The 21,487-nt window shown below is 38.5% G+C and overlaps 1 protein-coding gene across 1 annotated transcript; it reads right to left on the reverse strand.

The window, feature by feature from the left end:
• Positions 1 to 12,624: 12,624 nt before the first annotated feature.
• Positions 12,625 to 20,509, reverse strand: LRRC8B (leucine rich repeat containing 8 VRAC subunit B). The gene is made up of 4 exons (XM_005520997.3): positions 20,451 to 20,509; positions 19,508 to 19,605; positions 16,645 to 18,803; positions 12,625 to 15,682 (listed from the first exon to the last, which is right to left on the reverse strand). The coding sequence occupies exons 3-4, from the start codon at positions 18,775 to 18,777 to the stop codon at positions 15,410 to 15,412; spliced, it is 2,406 nt and encodes an 801-aa protein (XP_005521054.1). The 5' UTR covers positions 18,778 to 18,803; positions 19,508 to 19,605; positions 20,451 to 20,509; the 3' UTR covers positions 12,625 to 15,409.
• Positions 20,510 to 21,487: the final 978 nt, after the last annotated feature.

The following is a 21,487-nucleotide window of genomic DNA, read 5'->3' on the forward strand; positions in this document are numbered from 1 at the left end:
TTCTTAGCTGGGAAAGGGGCAGGATTAGAATAGATCCTCAAAATTAGAAAGCACTAAATTACAGCAGCAGTCTTGGCTGCTGAAACTTAAAACAATGTTTTGTGTTAATTGCTGGAACAGAATAACACTGAAAAAAATACTACACATCTAAATGATTCCCTGAAATTCCTCTTGAGTAGCAGGAGAGGAAATCTCAGGATTGGGGATGAGCTAGTCCATAACTTACCTGTACAGAGGGTTAACTGATACAGACATAGCTGATAAGGAGCAAAATGTGTTGGTGACTTCTGTATAAACTCTGTAGCTTTAAGAGTTGGGAGATTCCTAAGACAGTAGAGGCTGGTTAGATCAAACTAATATTATTTTTTGATTTACAGTGCCAATCATCACTGAGCCAGTCAGCAGTGAAAGCATGTCCTGGTGTAAGTGTTCCTGCTGGGTGTGAAAGCGCAGTCCATGGGCCATGCTGCTGCTCTGGAATGCACGGCACATCAGTCTCGTTTTAGACTGCTGTTGTTCTTTCAGTCAGGAGGGCAATCAATGGCAGCAGACAGCTCCCAGCATTTTCTGCGTCACGAGACAAGGCCCACACAGAGGATGAATGGGGACGTGTTCTGCTGCTTATCCATGACACAGATCCAGGCCAACTCACTTCTGCCAGCGGAAGTCGGCGTGGATCGTGCGCTGTGCTTCCTGCGTATTCGTCAGCCACTTAACGTGGAATGCATCTGACCCCACTGCAATTATGTCTGCTATGTTCAGACTTGCCTCCATTTCAGGTAAAAGGGGGTTTTGCCACTGTTGTTTTCCAGTTTTTATTTGCTCCTTGCGGTTCACTGGAATCATTTGAATCGAACTATTGGAAAAACATCTCACCAAAAACATCTTTAGGATCTTTACAATTCAGCTCTGGCTACTTCCCTCTACTTCAGTGGAGGAATGGCCAAAAAGACCATGTATTTCATTGCAGTGTTTGGGAAGACTGTTTGGAATAAGCGTTTGTGATGAGGGGACATAAATAATAGCAATCTGTGGCCTGCACTATTTGTCAGTCCAATGTCATGCCTATTCAGGCCTTAGCATGCACCTGATATTTCCATTTTCACTCTCACCTTTCCTCGGTTGTCAGTGGTTTGGTCTCCTCTGGGACTACACCAAATTCAGCCAACTCAGTGACTTCACATTTAAAAGTCTCTATCATTATTTCTAGAAGTGCTTTTGTATCCTCCATGTTCTGGCTGTGAGCCACTCACACAGGTAAAATATGATAGTCTGAGGGCTCCAGTCTTCCCTTCTCACAGCTGGAGGTGTTTGTGGCGGATGTGATTTGAGGACTTGTCCAAGCAGTCCAGGCTGCATTGCCAAAACTTTCTATCAATATGAACAACTACCACACTATTCAGAATAAAGGCTGCATGTATTTCCATATACATACATAAAACAAGCCCTCATGCAGCTGAGATAAGAGATAGGGTTGTTTACTATAGCACAAATTTAAGGGGATGAAACATCCATGAAAGCTGTTTTGGTCTAGCCATTGGTTGAAATGGACGTGGTATACTGAATCTGTTCAGCAAGAGGCTGATCATATACCTACACTTGAGAGGTTTAAGACTCAATGCTTCAAAGAACTTCCCCTATAGACTGGTTAATAATAATTTAAGAGACATAACTGTGCATTTTTCTTTGCCTGCCTTCATCTGCTGTATTGTGGTTTTAGAGCACTGTATATGACAAACCTTCCAGGAATCTCAAACACTAATTGAAGTTCCACTGAATCACTTAAAGCAGCTGAAAAACACCATCAGAGAGGCCACACAACTGCATGGAATGTGATGAATTTCCAGGAATAGGATTATTTCCTGGAGATTATTGTGTAAAATACAAGTACAAAGAAGGAACAAAGGTAATGCTGACAATGTCTACACTGCTAGGCTATTTTAGTTTGTGAAAAAAAGAATGAAGAAAATAGACAAGCTGTAAGACCTTTGCTAGGCTAACAGGAAGCCTAGATGTCAAGAGCAGACTCTGAAACAAAGCAGTTCAAAATTATCTCAGCATAAAATATAACTTTTCCATGATTTTATCTTACAAAACCAGATCCACTTTTAGCTTGAATGGATTCCTAATGGAAAAGTTAAGAGCTCTATGTCCCTGCTTCCATCCTGCAGTAATAAAAGAATGACTAGGTAAAAGGCAATAATTATATAGAAAAAGGTAGTCTGCAGCTCTGAGGAGAAAGGAGAACAGTGTATTTGGGGAACACAAGCAACAGGAAATCTGACCATTCATTTTCATTAAGAAATCGGTTCTGCTGACTAGGACCTACTCTGAAGCAGAAGTTATGCAGAGAACTTTCAGAAGAAAGTATCACATAGCATGTGCAAAAATTTGGCCTCTGTATATAACAAAAGCAATCCTTCTAGGAGAGCTTCTTTCTCTTTTCCTTCAAAGAGACTCTGCTCCAGCATTCTGAAGGAAGTCTTATTTAAAGATAAGTGGACTCTTACAAGTACAAAATCTGGTATGGTTTCAACCCTGGAAGTGTTTGCTTCTCAGCTTTTTCAAGCAGATCTCAGGTCCTGACACTAGTTATAAGTGAGTGAATTCCGCAGCTTCTACTTACACATCAGGCATCAAATTCAGGGGACATTGGGGTTACTGTTCAGTGTTTGTGTTCTTCCTGTTTCAAGTGGTAATTGTACAAAGATGCTTGGCTGGAACAGAAGAACAAGGTATAGCACTTTGTGAAACCAGTTTTCAAATGCTCTCTATTTCTGTTACTTATTTACTTTTTGGTGCAGCACATAGAGAGATGCAGGAATAAAAAAAAATCCCACTTATGTGCATTGAAGGATAAGCAGCTAGTCACAGGCAGCTTATCAAAATTTAAAGAACAAGGACATGATACTAGAGTTACTTTTCATATTCACGTATTGCAAAGAACAGCCTGTATCCATACAGCTAAACTCCCCTTTTGCCATCAACAGAGCTTCACCCAAACTGCCAGCAGGACACAGTCAGTGGTGTCTGTGACCCCGAGTGTGACAGGGAAGGTGCAGACCAGCCCAGAGCTGTGCCATGGATGCACCACACCATGCAGGATGAATGGGGATCGTGCGACTGCCCAGGTCCACGCTCAGTGCTGCTTTAGCTTACACGTGCAGACATTTCTGCACAGCTGCAGAAATATCTGCAGGGAGGGAAGGAGGGAGGAGAGGGCAGCAGAGCCACCTCCCTCAGCAGAACCATCAGCTTGTGCCAGCTCGTGCTATTCATGGAATTTCAGCTCAGCCCTGACAACAGCACTGTATGCCAGATAGATAGACCTCCTCCAGGCTTACACTGGGAAAACATGCAGCAGTGCCAGCCTACCAAAAGTGATGCACCAGCTTTGAACAGAGAACGGGAAGGGAATTTTTTTGCCCTGCACCTGTATTTTGCCATTACCTCCACAGCATGTCAGTGGTGTAGCCTTTAGTCCATGCATCACAGTACAACTCCCCCACAAAAGGCATCACTGTGCAGAGGTACTGGGCTAGTCCTGAGGAGCTGGTAGAGCTGCGTGGGACAGCCCACAGCCTTTTGCTTACAGCCCAGAAATAGCCAAGCTGCATTAGCTGAAAAGGAAGACAGCAATACAGGCAAGCCCATCCAGAATGGAGAGCAGTCTGCATTCCCTCTTCCGGCATGTTTCTTAACAACTGAGGAGAGAACGCCTACAGGATAAAAAAAAAAAAAGTTGTCAATTATTTTTTCTTTTTCTTCCAGTCTAACAAATAAAACCACACTACTGGCTCAAATTATTTGAATTTGACAAGAACATTAAGTCATTATGAAAAAACAGAAAGACAGGAAATGATGAGCAACTTTCCACCAGAAGCAACAGCAACAATGAAAACCTTGATTAGTTAAAGCCTTGATAATTACACCCAGGATCACCCAGGCAATCTTGTTTTGTGCCTTTCAATAGATCCATCTTTCTTTTCTCTCTCCCATCTTCAATGTTTATGTTAGACTTTGCTGATAAAGTTAAAAGCTGAAAAGAGCTTTTATATATATATATATATATATATATATGCATATATATATATTTTATATATATATATGCATGTATAAATGCATACTTGAAACTCTGATCCATACTCTCACTGAAAGCATTGCTTTCTTCACCTCTTTCAAACTTCATTAAACGTGGAATGGATGAATTGACCCACAGGTTACTGCATCTGTAATAACAAATACAGTTTCTGCAGATTTCTTAGGAGGAAGACTATTTAGATCACATTCCCAGAGGTAATTAGGTAAAGCATAAACATTAGTGATGCAATATCTGTCATTCCTCTAGTAAATACTGAATGTGCTGGTTGACTTCAAACAAATATTCCAGAAAAGTCTCAGATATACAGAAGGTCCTTCAAGTTGAATGAAGAGAGATAACTGGCTACACAGGGGAGGAAGATAGTGTTTCCAAAGTGTTCCAGCCAAGAAAAAGCCTCAAAGATTAAGTTAAAACACAAAAAAATCTGCAAAAGGGAGGTCACTTTTAAATAACTCAAGTATGAGGAAATCTTCAGGGACACTGATCTGTAGACCAGGCTTCATTCCTTAAGTTGTTTATGAAATGATGCAGTATTAGATTTTTCCTCCTGGGTTTCAGTTTTCTCAACTTCCATCCAGTTATGAAATAGTTTGTCAGACTTCAGAATGATTGCATGCATCTCCAAGCTAGAAGCAGTAAAAACCATCTTCAGGTAGGAATGTAAAGACAGTACCCATGTGTCTTGAAAATCCTAGGGATCCCCAAGAGTCCTGACACTGATGAAGCACATGTTGAACTGACAGGAGCCCCGGCTACACGCATTAGCTGGAATACCTACAACTCTGACACACAGCTATGGCTCCAGACAAGTTCTACTGTTCTATCATCTTGGCTTTGCCACTGTTCCCCAAAGCACTCACCAAAAGCTGCTTCATGTGCAGAAAGGCAAAGGCCTTCAGATTTTTTTTTTTTTTTTCCTCCTGGTACCTTTAGGAAGCTCTCACTGAGAAATGACTAATTCCTGTCCTTCATCTTCTGTTCTCCTGACTTGGAGAGTGGCAGGATCAGGAACATGTCTGAAGATTCAAAGCATTTTTGAGTATATTCTCCTACAAGCAAGCAACCTTCCTATAATGATGTGGTAGTTGGTGCTGCAGCTGGAGAAGGTGATGTTGACCTCTGGTGACTAGCCTGGGGATACCTGGTGGCATGATCACAGTGAAATGCTTCTGGGAGCAGCTAGCCAACAATTTCACTGAAGCTGGAACATGAGAACAGTCACCCTCTTCATGGAAGTGAGCAGTTACACATCCCTTCCATGGAATAGAAACACCCAGCTTAAACAAAGACCCCCACAAAAGGCTGCCTTATAGCCTTAAATATGCATGCAGAGAGATTTAACTAGAAGACAACTGCACAGTGACTGCAAACTCAAAAGAGAAAATGCACCCAAAGTGAAAGATTGCTTTCTTCAGTCCATAGACATCGTGATGTAATCAAGGAGAAAATCAGAGGGTGAGGAGTCAGTTAGGAAAGCACCTTAGCTAGCAGCAATATATTAAATAGATTTCTCAAAACACAGAAATTAAGTAAAAAGTGACAATTGGGATCATTGTAAATAAGCAAAACAGCAGAGGAACACCCCAGCAAAAACACTGTCTATTTTTTTGCTGACATAGCACAATAGACACAACATTTCACCAGATTGTAATGAAAAACATTATTAGACACCTAAAAATTTGTCACCAGCAACCTATAAATTTGATTTTTAAATCTCATGGATTCTACAGAATTAAACCATTTCTTCATTACATTTGAACATTATGTAGCTTATGTTATATTGCACATTCATAAAATAAAACCAGAAGACAATACATGATGCCTTAGAAAGTTACTCAGAACTTATCTACAGACTCAAAATAACAAGTATTTTCCCATTTATTCAAAAGAAATGAAGAAAAAACCACTTTCCATCAGAGCCATTCAAGATATCTGAAGAAATAAGATATTCAAGAAAAGGATAAACAATAAAAATGATTTGAGGACTAGGAAGAAGAGTACATTTCAACCTAGTGACACAGCCTAAGCAAGGTAGTGACTTTAGTGCCCCATGTAGACAGAGATTCCCAGCAAAAGGGAAATTAGGTGAGCAGAGCTTGCTTCCAGGTTACTAATCTGACATGGATTAGAAGTGGGAAGAAGATGACCAGAATTTATATTCCCTCCAGAATTAAGCTCTTTCTCAATGGAAAAGGACTTCTCATTTCCCAAGATGTTTTCAGTTTAATACAACTTTAGTAATAGCAACATCAATCTTAGTAACTCAGCTTATTTCTCAGCTTGAACTGATTAGCATCAAAACTGGGCAGACACAAATGCACATTCTGAATTCAAATCCATGCATTAAAATAAGGAATTCCCTAGTGTTTTGCTGTTTGGGTAGTGCATTTGCTCTGCACACAGTGAGGACAAACTGGCATTGCAGCCCCCACATAAGATTTCCATTCCTGGTTTCTAGCGTATTGCTCCATACTGCAGAAACTGGAATTCAAGGGTGTGTTTGCAGTCAAACCTCAAGGAGCTTAATTTATAATTTGTATTTAATTCATTTACATGTTTTTTTCAAGCGAAGCTTTGCCGGTACCTGAAGCCTGCACGGCTGCCAGCCAGGCAATAGCGCCGTCAGGGGGACACGCAGGGTGCAGTTGCCTGAGGCCGTGGAAAGTAGGAGAATGCAGCAGAAATGCCTTATGCAAGTTCCTGGAGCATTTCAAAGCTGAAATAAATGGACATCTCAATGGGAGATTAAAACAAAACAAAACACCCCAAAACCAAAACACTGCACAGCTTTACAAATGCTCGCTTTAGCTTCCTGGGCAATACCTGATCATTTCTGAACACTTAACTAGTAGCTTAATTTTTGAATCTTTAATTATCATACACACATACCTTTTCCATTTGTGTAACTGTAAATGACTGCAGTCCTTTTGTTAGCGTTCCTCAGCATATATTCTCTCTCTCAACTGGAGATGTTCTCAGGATACATTATCATTTTGGGAGGGAAAGGCAAAGATGTGATTTGACAAATATGTCAGGTCCCCAGCTGCACAGGATGAATTTTCCATGCTTCACTGGCAATCTGATTCAGTATCAGTATATTCAGCTTACACTAAAAAGCTCTCTGATTTTCTAGCATATTACTTTGGCTGAGAAAAAGTTCAGGTAAATGCTACTCCCTCCCCACTGACCTATGGACTTAAATAATTGCCAAAGAAGCCATTGACTTAACTTGATGAAGATGGCAAAAGTACAGCTGTTAGCTAAACAACTGCTAAGGATGCAAGAAGAAATCTGTTAAGAGGAGACTCGGACCTACAAACAAAGCTTCCCCTCCCAAATAGTATTTTTCCAGTACCCTTTGCCAGCTCAATCCTTTCAACATATAGCAGGCACAGCCTCTAAAATTACTGAGTTTGCCTCCCAATCTGTATGTTTCTTATTCCATGTTTTGTAGTTGGATATGGCCACTATGTAGGTCACTGTGTATTTCTATCTACAGATGACCAAAAGTGCCACAGCCACTGAAATAATCAGCCCTACTGTGCCCTTCCCAGCTCCTTCTCTCATGCCAGCACAAGCCTGCATTCTCTTACATACCAGGTTGTAATTTTGTCATCAGCTGTGGACCCTAAGGGAGAGACAGCAACCACAGTGATTTAGTATCTCCCCGACCTCAATACAGAAGCCAAGGGAATGTTTACCTAGACACACAGGAGATAGTTTTCTCTGTCATCTAGAAGCTTTAGGGGACTCCTTTGCCCTATGGAATGATTATTATGATTAAAACTCACTTAGGGGTGGGCTGTTAATGAGAAAAGGCAGTTGAAATCAAATGGCACACAGTTGAAGACAGAAAGTTGTGAAAAATACAAGAGGGATTTTGCAACTTAATGGAGCTCAAAGCATTATTAACCATAGCAGACTTCTGCAGCACAGCTTTGTTATTTTCTGTTAAAAACCCCAAACCAACGCAAAACAGAACAAAACAGCAGCTTTTATCAGGGAAAAAAAATTCCCAAACATCAACTTGTACTCTGCTCCACTTCTGTTTTGAGTTTGTAGTGTCCTGGAGCAATACTCCAAGGAAGCAAATGACTGAGATCTGAACTGATTAGGCCTGAAGTCTTAAAAGACAAGTTGTCATGCACTATTTGCTACTTCACTGCTGACTCAAGAACATTCAGCTCATGTGCATATTCCACTTCCCCATCTGCTCACTGCTTCAGCTTCCCTCTGACAGTTGTGCATTTCCAGTACAAACATCTTTGATATATTAAGAACTAAGTGCAGGGCAGCGTAAAACATGCACCACTTTTCATCAAGGTATCAGAAGCACTACTCTATCGACTATTAATCTTTATTTGTGAGCTTAACCTATTAAAAGCTTCTATTTAAAAATAATAAATAGCTATATATTGTAGCCTATTGCAACCTGAAGCATTATGCAGAATTTCAGTCTCTTCTGCTATGGAATATGAGGCTCTGTTTATATCTTGGTGGATCTGTGTAAATCTATGGCAATGAAAATCAACCTGTCCTTATAAGGTGCTAGCATTATTAAATCCGCCTTGCTATAGGTGACAGCAAGACTCAGTAAATTTAAGATTTTTTTTCCAAAGTTTATCAGTTTTATCTGAAGCAATGCAGGAAAGAATACATTATCAGTTCAGACTGTTTAGTGAATTTATTTCTCAAGCCAGCAAAACCACACACAGTTGGCATAAAACCAGATTTAAACCAAATAAGATTCACATGTACTTGCCTTTGACATTGTTGCTTGTTTCTAGCTGTTTTTTATACCAGAAAGCTTACCTGTTTTCTTTTCATGCATATGTCATAATTTATAACCACAGAACAGAAAGAAAATAAATCTTTATTTTACAAGATCCTTTTACCGAGACATCTTGAAGAACAAGTTGGATAACTTGAAAGAGTTATTTGGAATGGTATGAATACCCTGAACTTCCACTGGGTTTGGGTGGGAGTCAAGTACACTCACTAGGCAGTTACTCAAAAACTCAGCACCTTACAGAATCAATCCCCTGCACAGCCCTCAAGTTACTTCAGCAGTTTTCTTTAATGGGACACACTGCTTTGAAGGAAAAACTATCAGTAGCTGTCATCAGCCAGATTAAGGAACTGATTCAGCAGTGAAAATGACTTGCTTTACAACAGCTGGACTAGCTCCTGCTCTAGCTTTTCTCCCCTCTTCAGTTTTCCACCTACACTACACTACACTCTGCTGCTTTGACACAGCCACTTTGTCCACCTCATAAAAAGCAATGCCAACTTTGGGTCACCTTAATGCACACTGAAATACAATTCAGCAACTGTTGCTGGAGAACCAGACTCATCCCCAAGTAGCAGAAAACTTTCTACAGAACACAGAAATTGCTGGCACTGCTCCATAATAGAGCACTAATCTAGATAAAACACAAGCAACCCAAGGAAAACAGAGTATTGGGGATTAATGAGCCCACATATTCACCAGTAGTCATGGGTTACACGTCATGGATGTGTATTTCCCCTTCTGTCCTGAAATTTTCAAGCAACCACTGTGGCCACAGCAACTAAGCATGTCTGTTATCTGGTAACAACAGTTCAAGACATGCTATTTACAAACTCTTCAAGAGTTGTTTTTAAATCTATCCTTATACTTTCCATTTCTTAATATTTTATTTTAGATAAACATATTTAGTATATTTGTGTGTCCTAAGCCTGTTTAATACCAGATCAGCATTCAATATCAATGTATATGTAGCATATGTAGCTATATATATATGTTATATATATTATAATCCATGTAAAGAAGTCATGCCCATTTGGTTGTAGTAACGTACTACAATTTAAAAAAACAAAAACCAAAGAGGCAGTCAAAGATAATTACTCTGCAAGCAAATACAAAGTTGCACCCTAAGCAGTTACCATAAAGGGAGGTACTGATCTTTGTCCTGTTCTACTGGCTTTTGGTGCTTGCCAGACTCTACCAGACTAATTCTGCTCATTAAACCAGCAGAAAACTAGTACACTAAAATGTTTTGCCAGGCTTTTGCACAGAATCAGCTCAGCATAAGGTCCAGCAAAAGCTGAAACAATGGTTAGACCAGAGGGCGAAAGCACAGAGGTCAGAAGGACCTCCCCAATGATGATGATTACCTTTAGCTATCACTAGAAAACCTCACCCAACTGTCTCATCACAATTTTATGCATTTCTGCTACTGAGCAAGGCCAATTCCAAATGATAATCAATTCACCATATACTTGCAGGCTAGCTATGTTTGCAATGAAGAGTAATGAGCTACATTCCTTTTTCCCCTTGCCATCCATACAATAGAATCCTGAACCCTGGCTTGAGAGATTTTCAGGCTGCATTGGCAGGGAGATTGCACTGACTGACTTTTCTACATACCTCCTGTTACAGTATTCATCCCTCCACACTTTTCAAATACTTGCTTTCCAACTTCTTTTGACAAGACTATTGGTTCTGCAATAGATATATATGCAAGTATGAGGGAGGGGAAAAGAAGTAACTTTTATTCAGTGTATTATAAGTAACACTTATAAACAGTAGCAGAAAATATAGAAATAGCATTTTTATAAGAGGAAGAAAGCAATAGCAAGTAATAAATGTACCTGTTTAACAGCAGGCCCATGAGCACTACAGACTGATACCTCCCTGTGTTAAGCACCACGCTACCAGACCTGCCAATGGGCAGGTTATACTGCCCAAGAAACACTTCCCAAGAGCCTTGCTGGGCTAAGCAGTAATAATGATCTCTCAGATCTCTCCTGTTACTTGAAGCAATTATTCCTCTTCCCTCTCTCTGCAGGTAGACTAATTTTCATCCTCTTTTCTCCACATCTCCAAGTGTTAAATGCATATGACTTGCATATCCCTATGAGCAGAAAGTCTTTTAGCTGGCTCCTACAAAGCAGAGTGCACATTTGTACAAAGTAACAACAGATTATAGGTTATTAGAAGTCAAAGAGTGAGTGAATATTCACATAAATGGAGTAACATAAAGAAGCAACAAGACAAAGATGTAATAGTTTCTTTAATCAACGCACTGGACTGAGATAATGCCTGAACCCTTTCAGATGCCAGTCCAGCCCCAGAGTGGGTTGCTACTGCCCCCTGCATCACCTACATGTCCTAGCAATGGAGCACTGAGAGAGTCTTCGTGTAATGCCAGGATGGAGACTTCTCCAGACACAGGAATTCCTGAAACACTGCTGTATCCTGCAAGCATATAGGACCACAGTATCACTGCTTATTTCTTCCCATCAACTACTATTCCCTCTCCCTTGCCACAGCCTACGTTACTCACTATCAGGCTGGAGATACACTGCAGTCTCTGCAATCATTCTGGGAAATGCACTACTATGTTTGCACATTTCAGCAACTTGCCCACCCAACAAGGCCAAATAAAGTGTGAGAGCTTGATTAAATCACAATCTCCAGAAACAGTCAGAGTTCTGCAAAATTCTTCCTAGAAACAATCCACAGGATGACGTGAACTGCCTCCTGCTTTCAGAACTTGCAGCCATATATTTGCTCCCACATTGTTTTCAATAATCCTGGCATTTATTGGGGTGGAAGAGAGAGTTACTTATTAGAAATGGTTACAGAATGAACTTCAGATTACAGTCTTGAAGGTGAAAAAGCCACATAACCAAGGAAGTATGTTACCATGATGAAAATCTACTGACTAAAAAAATTAAGCTATTAGAGTGACAATAAGTTGCCATGAAAACAAAATACACAAATCTGCAGAAGCATGAAAAAAGCTATAAAAATCATCATTTGCTTTATTTTACTAACACTATCTTCTCAAAACAGGTAAGCTGCATAAATTTTTATTAGTTATTTCATTTAATGTCCAAGAAGAAAGGGCCACATTTCCATAGAAGTTACTAGGAAGGTTCTTATTTTGAAAAATAAAAAGCTAGCACTTGAATATGTAACACTACTTGCATGTCTGAGCTTTTTCCCTTGTTTTAAGAACATGGAGTCAAACCCAGGACTGCAGAAAAAGCCATCAGGTATCATCTTGCATTTCAAGAGAAACAAGATGTTTGAGCTAACATCACATGCAATTCTTGAAATACATTCATGATTTACCATGAGCAGCATTATTTATGGCAGTTTAGCCACACAACAGCTGTACGTGCCAAGCTGGGGAGAGAAACACTGCCAACCTGCTTCTCCCAGTACAATTCCAGTCTGCATTTGATACTTACCCAGCTGACAAAAATTAAAGTGGGAGACTTGGAAAAGGTTCTGTAGCAACAATTAAGAAGGAAGCTCTGTTCTAAATCAACACAAGAACTTCTCTCCTAATCCAGAATATGAAAACTGTTTTGATGAGGACCATAGTGTTCATTTCCTACTGCCGTCCATTATCTTCACTTTCCTGTAGAACACAGACCTGCTACCACACAGCTGGACAGCTGGAAGCAAATTTCTGAGCTTTGCATTAAATGCAACATCTCTTATGAAAAATAAAGAACAGTTCATAGAATTGTAATGCAAACAAAAATTTAATCTTTAAACAAAATGTTCATGATACGGAAGGTCACAATACAAAGTTCTTAAACACAATACAACACAAACAAGTTGAAAAGCCTTTTTTGATTGGAAGTGATTATTTATACAAAGACTAGATGCCAACAATATTATTGTACAAAGTTTGACAGTGGATTCATAAATTGATTCCCTGAAAATTCCCTTGTTTTGAAGAAATAGTGAATATTAAGGTATGGCTGAAGTGAATTCAAGGAATTTAGAGTTACATTTGTTTCCATCCTCAATTCTAAGCACTTGGATTAGGTTTCATGGTACAAAAGGGATAGTAAAGGCACACTGTGGTTTGAAAACAAGGCTAGATATCATAGCCTTTACACTTTCCGGCTTTTGTCTGGGTGTTTTTTAAACAACCAAACATGCAGCTAAAAGAATCCAACCCTCCTGAGGGGGTGCAGAGTGAACAAATTAAAGTCTGCAAAAAATGTAACCCATTTAGCCTATAAAATGATATTACTATTAACTATGCATTTGAGCGATTCCTCAAAGCCTCTACCATTTTATAAATGAAGTACCTTTCTCCAAGTTATTTCTGTTACTTCACTCCTGACAGAACTAGTGTAAAATGCACACTTAAGATAATTTTCCACCTTCATCAGTTTGGTTGATAATGGAAAAGGACTGATGCATTCCTAAAAAGTTGAAGCTATTGGCCAAGTCAATTAGTTGCTGATTTAACCTTTTCAACACAGCTTCCTAATTTAGAAAAAAGCTTTAAAGAAAATGCTCATTTAATCTGATGTAAATTATTAGACTGCAAATTCTGGCATAAAGTGTTCTTGAATGTTGAGTTATAAAGTCCAGACAGGCCTATGGCAATTATTAACACAAGTCCTGCCACAGGGGTGTAAATCAATGCATTGTGGTTTAATTACATGTACCACAACTAGTTCTGTTGATGAACCATGTCAATTTCTATGGGACTGTTATACAACTCAAAATTAGTTAACAGAGTTTGGAGGAGTTACATATGGGCATTATGAAACACTGTTCCAGCAGCACTGGTCTGCACATAAACACAACTAATCAGTTTAAACTAAACATTTCTAGAACTACATAGAAAGCAATAGTTTTACCACGTTTTGGTTCCCTGAGAAGAAAAGTGCTTCAACAACAAAAGTCTTTGGAATGCCATCAGTACAGTGGATAAAAATGCACCTCTTGTACTGCTGCTGCAAAGGCATCTACTTTCATGTTGATCAGACTTGTTTGGGCAATTTCATTCAAAATAAACCTTACACTCCACAAAACTGGCAGTGGAATGGGAGCAAGAGATGACTAAAAGTAGTCTACTACTAAAACTAGTTTTATCTGTGATGATTTGTTGTTACAAACTGGAATGCAGTTTGTTAGCACACTTCTTGAACACCGAGTTGTTAAAGGTACAGTTTTATTTCATCTCTTTAACCCATAACTGAGATTGATTTTTGAAAGCTCTATTATGTTAAAGTTTTAAAATGTGTTTTTGGAAAGCATGCTAACCTCTTCTTTCCCCAGGGTCATAACTTATGTTTTTAGTGAACATGATAAACATAATGAGAATTAAGACTTCAAATATAATAAAACAGCGCACAGCAGAAGAATGAAGTCAGGAAACATTTTATTTCCATCCAGTTTTGCAAGTATTAAGGATGGCATAAGATTTTATCCGACCACTATGATTTATGGAATTATTACATCCCTAGAAGAGGCAAAGCTTATAATGCTTCCTGTCTTTTCCTCTCAAAAGCTTATAAAGTTGTGTGAGTATTTAGCTTGTTTTATCTGTCTTTCTGTCCCTATCTAATACAAACTTCAAACCTCCTTCATCCTCTCCCCAGTAATTGGGTGTGGAGAAGCTGCACTGAGGCAGTCAGTAATGAGAAACTACAAAAATATTAATCAGCAACATACACTACACTAACACCTGGGCTGCTCACAACATACAGAAGACAACCTTGCAACTACACTGTTTTCTGTTTGCCATCATTGTTTCTGAAGATCAGTAATGTCAGATTGGTTCTCGAGGACATGCGCACAACAGTTACTTCAGATTCTTCTGATTCCTCCCAATTTCTAGGCAACAATTAATTTTGTATTTGCTATTTTTAAGATAAAATGCTGAAACCAGTTCTAGGTATTTAATAGCAAGATTCAAATGGCATCTTCCACAATCACAGAATTAATGCTTAGTACTTGTCAAAAGCTTTTAAAAATTATGTTATGTTGACAAATTACTTTCAGTATACCCCATGCAATTAAACTGCTCAAATAGTTTAAACTTTTAATTTAATACATCCTAAGTTAGAAAATTCATATTTAGAAACTAATTCCAGTCAGTTCTTAGACCTCATATGACAGGAGATAAAACTATTTAAAATCATCACTACCAACAGAAAAAAATTCTCATAGGAAAAAAGTATATACACTCACTATAGCCAGGCAATCATGTCTTCTTTTTCAATACTACCATAAACATTTAGCTGAATTATTTCAATCAGTAGAACCTAACCAACAATTCATGTTCCAACATTCAAACATGTTTACCTGTAAAAAGCTGCATCTTTTGTTTGAATGTGAATAATTTTTTCTTTTCCAATACAATCAACTCAGTTCGATGCATTAAAGTTTAAGACTGTTTCATAAATTGCTCTCTCTCCTTCACTCCTCTCTACCTATACAGATTTTAGAGAGATATTAAGCAAGACTTGTAGAATGCAACGATGCAGAGTTTAATTTAAAACTTAGGACTTATCTGAGCATGCCTGCAAACGCTCTCTTACACGAGGTGGAAGTGTTTTTAACAACCTTTCTTCTACAATTAGATTATTTCGCTTTAAGAGCTGACATTCTTCCAGTTCAGCAGGAAGTGATTCAAGGTAGTTTCCAATGAGCTCTAAATGAACAAGATTCAGTAGCTGACCCACAAAGGGGGACAAATTCATCAGACTGTTATTTCCCAGAAGAAGAAATTGCAGCTTTTTGCACTGAAATAATCCATCAGGTAGCATTTCAATCTAGAAAAAGAGAGAAGAACAAAAATAAAGTACATTAGAAGTTGTCAGCCTATGTGCAGTTGCATGTTTTGACATTTCCCTTTTTTATTTTAGGGTAAAAAACCCTCTTAGTTTATGAAAGTAAAAGGAAGACTGTAACTCCTCTATCATTATGTGATCAAGTGCTTGAGAGCACTACAATAATTTTATTACCCCTGTTTTCTTACAAAGCTGCTTAACTCCTGGCACAAGCCAAGCCTGGAAGGGGGAGCACATCCATGCACGCACACAGACCTGCAGATGTGTGCAGATGTGTGCAGGGGAGAGGAGGAGCCTACTGTTCCTAGGAATTGCTTAATGAGGAACAAGCACAGACTGTGGAGAGACATTAGCAGCTCCTGCGTTGTGAAACCTGTACAAGCAGTTATCTGCGCAGCACAGTCATCCTGGCCCACTCTACTGATGTAATATCAGCCTCACCAACGAAAACAATTATAAACCTCAAAAGAAGTCACAAGCCTGAGCCCCACACTAACAAGCCACAGTTTAGCACTGATTGTGAGGTTACCCACCGTAATTATTTCCCTCTTCCCAATCATACACCTGAGCTGCTCATCAACCAGCTGTTCATTCACTTGAGCTTTCAGTTTGATGCTTTAAGGTAAACATTAAACACTCTTCACTTCCATTAAAATACTACATAGGATTGACAACTGCAGGGAAAGGGAATATATGTTTCTGCAGCCACGCGAACCTATACCATCTCTGGATCAAAGCCCTTAAGTCGCTACAAACCAGGACAGCACTTATTCAGTATTATGTGAGCTTTGCTGATACCAAAGCTTTAGTAATTAAACAAGCACCACCCCTTTTTTCTGGATTTACTTTAATCATGAACACCACAAAAGCTAGAGGCTGTTCCAGAAGAAAGAGCAGCTTAAGTCTGTTTTTGTTTTTGAGCAGTAATTCAAAGTTCTACTTACATGGTTTTTTGTCAAAGCCAAGTACTGCAGGTTGGTCAGATAACCGATTTCTTCAGGGATGGAGGTTAGCTTATTATAGCTAAGATCCAAATAGTGTAACTTTCTACAAAGAAATAGCTGCAATGGAACATTCTTAATATTATTATAGTTTAGATACAACTGTTCCAGGTTTGATAATGCACCGATCTGCACTGGGACATATGAAATACTGTTGTGCCACAATTTTAAGCAAGAAAGATTCTTAAGATGTTGGAAACTAATTATTTCTTCCACTGTTCTGAGATTATTTTCTTTTAAGTCAATTTCATGCAAATTGTTTAGGGTAAAAATGGAATGGGGAATGCGCTCTAAATCACAGCAGATTAGTTCCAATGTCCTCAGGTTTACCAGCTTCTTCAGGTTATTTAGCACTATCAGTTTATTTCCCTCATTGTTGATAGACAAGTGCTGTAAAGAAGGCAGAAGATCTGTAATCACTTGAGGTATACGGGAAAGGTTGTTTTTTAAGTGAATTGATCTCAGATTTTTTAGCCCCTGAAAGCCATCACTGTATATGGAATTGTGATGATCTAGCATGAAATATCCTGTTAAACACAGTTCTTGTAGGTTTTTTAGATGAAAGACCCAAAATGGAATTCTTCCCATCTCACTAGACTTCAAACGCAAGGTTTTCAGATTTTCTTCTAAAAAGCTGACTGCTGGATAATCCATTGTTAGTGATGAATGATAAACATTGAGTTCTTTAAGATTGACAAGCTGGGTCACAGCTGAAGGAAGTTTGGCTTCAGGAATAAGTTCCAGGCTTAGGACTTCTATTTCTGTTAGTTCAAAGACACTGTCTGGAAGACCATTTAACATGAAAAGGTGAAGTTCAGTCTTGTCTTGGGAGTTTTTTACTAGTTTATTTTTCAGTTTTTCCACTGACCATTCATTGTTAAGATTTATCTGTTTGAGTTCATTTTCACTCAAATCAGACAGGAATATTGAGAATCGTTGGGAATAAAGAGGATCATACTGATCTGCCAAGTGAAGAATAAATGCAAAGTCATTCTTCACATCAGGTATATCAGTGTAATTACTTTTCTCTCTCAACTTCTCAAAAGAGTATTGCTTAAGTGAGCTCCTTAACATCCACCACAAACTGTAAGTACAAGTTAATCCATAGAAAATCACTAAAACAACATAAAATGAAGCCAAAACTTTAAAAATTTCTGCAAGCGAATAAACACACTGGTACCTTTTGTAGCCTGTAAAGGCTTGAACATTAACTACACAATCAATTTCAAGTGTAATAAATGATAAATAGTAGGGGACATAAATTACTATTATGACGACTACAAAGACTTTCACTATAATCTGTTTCATATACACTGTGTATACGACATCCTTTTCTTCAGCATGTACTCTGAATTTCTTCACTTTTTCAAATATAGCTTTAGCTTGCTCCCCTTCTTTTTTGTCAAGAACACTTGAATTTTCTCTTCCAGTTGTTTCCAAGCCATGTTGTGAATATGGCAGGGACTGTCTGCTGGCCCCTATGTCTCCTGAACTCTGAGGTGATGAAATCACTGTTTTGGATTTGGCTATCGGCAACTTCCTCGCAGACTGCTCAGCAACTGTTTCTGAGAGGGCACGCGTTGTCCAGGGAGAGTCAAAACACTTCTGAAGGACGGCTACAAAGTGCTCAAGCCTGGAACTTGTACTAGGGTAGTAAAGCCAGAAATTACTGCAAGCTGCAAAAATGAAAGTATGCAAAAGCACTAGGTATGGAAAAAATTTGGCAAACCAGTGAAGCTGTCGCTCATAACAGACTGCATCAATGTAGGAATACTGCTGCCGATGGAGATAATTCTGGATTTTAAGCGGGATGATTATTGGTGCTGTCGAGCTAGCTGACTTGTTAAGGTTGGCTTTAACTAAATCCCAAGGCACAGCACAATGATTGTCAAATTCTAGCTTGCAAGGAAGACAACACAATACTCTGGTTTGAGTAAGCTGGAGAGCCCCAGCAAGCACAGCAACTAGCAGCATTATCATGGTGAGGTAATACCAGAAGACATCCCACCATGGTTTTAGTATGTGGTAGGATGACTGGGCATCTGCTAAGCATTTGAGTTCTGTTAGCGTGATCATGACTTTCACCTGGGAGTGAACAGCAGCTGGTACAAGAAAAAAGAAAAAAAAAAAAGACATTCTTAGAAAATTGTTGAAAACAATTTATCTCATCAGTAAATACTTGAAGTTTATTACTGTTTACACAGTTTTAAATATGTGTAACATGTGGCCTGGACTCCAGAGCATAGCAAAAGGATCCAAGAACTTCTGGGACCTGACCCCAGTTATCATCTCATGGATTTATTTTAAGGAAAGGTACTTGGGAGTGCAAAAACTTAAAGAGTGAAACTAGCATAAAAGAAGGTATATTTTAACCAAACATTTGGGTACTGCTCCAGTAGAAGCAACAAGCAGGTATAAGTTAAAGAAGTGGCTGATGTATTATTAGCAGTCTTTCACAACCATCATAAACTTACATAAGTGATTTTTTATTTATGAAGAATTCCAAAAATCAGAGTGATACATTAACATGATGGCTCTTGTAATTTAGAACTTCCTACCAGATTAATTAACTCTACCCAATTAAAAAATACACAAATTCCCCAAAAGCCCTTGTGTATTAGATATTCTTATACATAATTCCCCATCTTCTCCCATCAAGAGAATTAAGCATATTGTCAGAATTAAAATTAAGGTGGCACAACATATTATTGTTCAATACTGTTAAATATATATATATATATATATATATATATATATATATATGACACATTTAACTTCCAGAAGCATAGGTTTGATCCATACTTACTTTACTAATTAAAGATAATAAAAAACAGCACTGCTCAGTCAGGGGGTCTACACCTTTTAAAATTCCTTGGACATGCCATCTTTACATTTGTCTTCATTCTGGATGGAAAAAACATTGAATACACTTTATTTAGGTTAAGTCATTAAATAGGAGAACACATTTCAGCTTTTATTAGAACTGCTGCCTCATTATGCCTCCATTAAGCTCTGCACAGCTACAGCTACATGAAATGGAACAGTATATACTCATACATGATCATGCAGCATGCAAAGTCAAAGTTTTGCAGCCACATCAACACAAAAATCCCCAAACACCCAGGGGACTGCCTACAGCTAAGCCCTATTTCAACAAGGAAGTAACTTTTTTCCCCAAATAACTATGAACTTGTTACTTGGGAAACTGATGCTCACCTGGCTACACCTTTCTTTTAGGCAGTTCTAGAGACTGGTAAGTTCCCTCTGATCCTCCTTTCTTCCAGACTGAATTCCCCCAGCTGCTCCCCACAGAACCTGTGCTCCAGATCCTTCCCCAGCTCTACTGTCCTTCTCTGGGCACACTGCAGCCCCTCAATGTCATTCTTATAGTGAGGGGCCCAGAACTGGATACAGCACTTGAGGTGGGACCTCAGCAGTGCTGAGCACAGGGAACTGCCCTGGTCCTGCTGCTACACTGTTTTTGATACAGACCAGGATGCCATTGGCCTTCTTGGACACTTGGGAACACACTGGGTCTTGTTTATAATATATACTGTACATTATATAGTGTACATATTATAATATGTACTGTACATTTCAATTTTAAACAGAGCTGATCAACTGTTATAAAAAGCCAAACAATAGGTGAACCTGAGTCTTACTCCACATTCAGGTGGAAAGAATGACTGAAAATAAATTAACCTTTCTTGCAATGACAAAGCTATTCATAATAGAATACAAAAACTTACCAGGCCCACCCAAGGGAAAGCAGCTGAATAAGTACTGGATGGTTACAATACACTCCTGTAAGGAAAATAAACTGTCCTAAGATTGTGAAATATTTAGACTCCAAAAGCAGTGAGTATTAGAACAGCAGCTCATTACTCCTTCCACAACAGCATTTCAAAGAGCCAACATCTATGAGTAAAAGACCTAAGGATCTACAAGATGCCAGTCTCTTGAAATTATTTACTTGTTCACTATCTGAAAGTTGCTTTTCCTAAAGTAGAGATAAAGTAATGGCTTCTCTCACTGTCCCCTTTCTAAGCACTAAAAGCCATATAAGCTCAACAGTTTTTTGCATTTACATAAAGTTACAAGTTCTGTAGCTGAGATGCTCTACACAGCTGAAAAATAGCAATTTCTTCAATCACTCCAGCTTCCAAAAGCACACCTCAAATGCCTTTAAAATTAGTTATTTTGATATAATTCTTGTGGTATGAATATAAATTTTTCGTGCTTTTGGTGCAAAAGCACAGAGATACTAAACCCATTCAAATTAATGCTTTCATTCAGCAAAGAATGCCTGTATCACATCTTGACTCAAGCCAAACATGCTTGATTTGAATGTAAACAGAAGAAAATAAAAACCTTTTTTTTTTCACCTCCAACCTCATATTAAAACCAGTCAATTCTTGCTTGAACTTTATTATAAAAATTAAAGACTTGGGGCCTCTGTTAAAATTGTAAAGAACACACTAAGAGATTAATATATTGAATGATGAAACAAAATAAGATCAAAAGGTAAAAATAGCAAATTTTTAATAAAGAAAAACACTTGAAAAGTCAAAATTATCACTAAATTGGCTAAGACTTTAAAACAGTGTGAAAGGTCTAATGACCATGAGGATGGGAGCAATTCTTTTCCTGACAAATGTGTAAACCTCATCAGGGACTTGGGGAGATACTAATGTTTTAAGATGATTTCTATAACTAAATGATTACTGGAGTATTCCTGGGGATTAAGACATACCTATTCTGTACAAAGGACAAAATTCAGAGTACA

Source organism: Pseudopodoces humilis, chromosome 10, assembly GCF_049639895.1.
Source record: "Pseudopodoces humilis isolate 2021_Gansu_Grassland_sample_001 chromosome 10, ASM4963989v1, whole genome shotgun sequence".
Lineage (NCBI taxonomy): Eukaryota > Metazoa > Chordata > Aves > Passeriformes > Paridae > Pseudopodoces > Pseudopodoces humilis.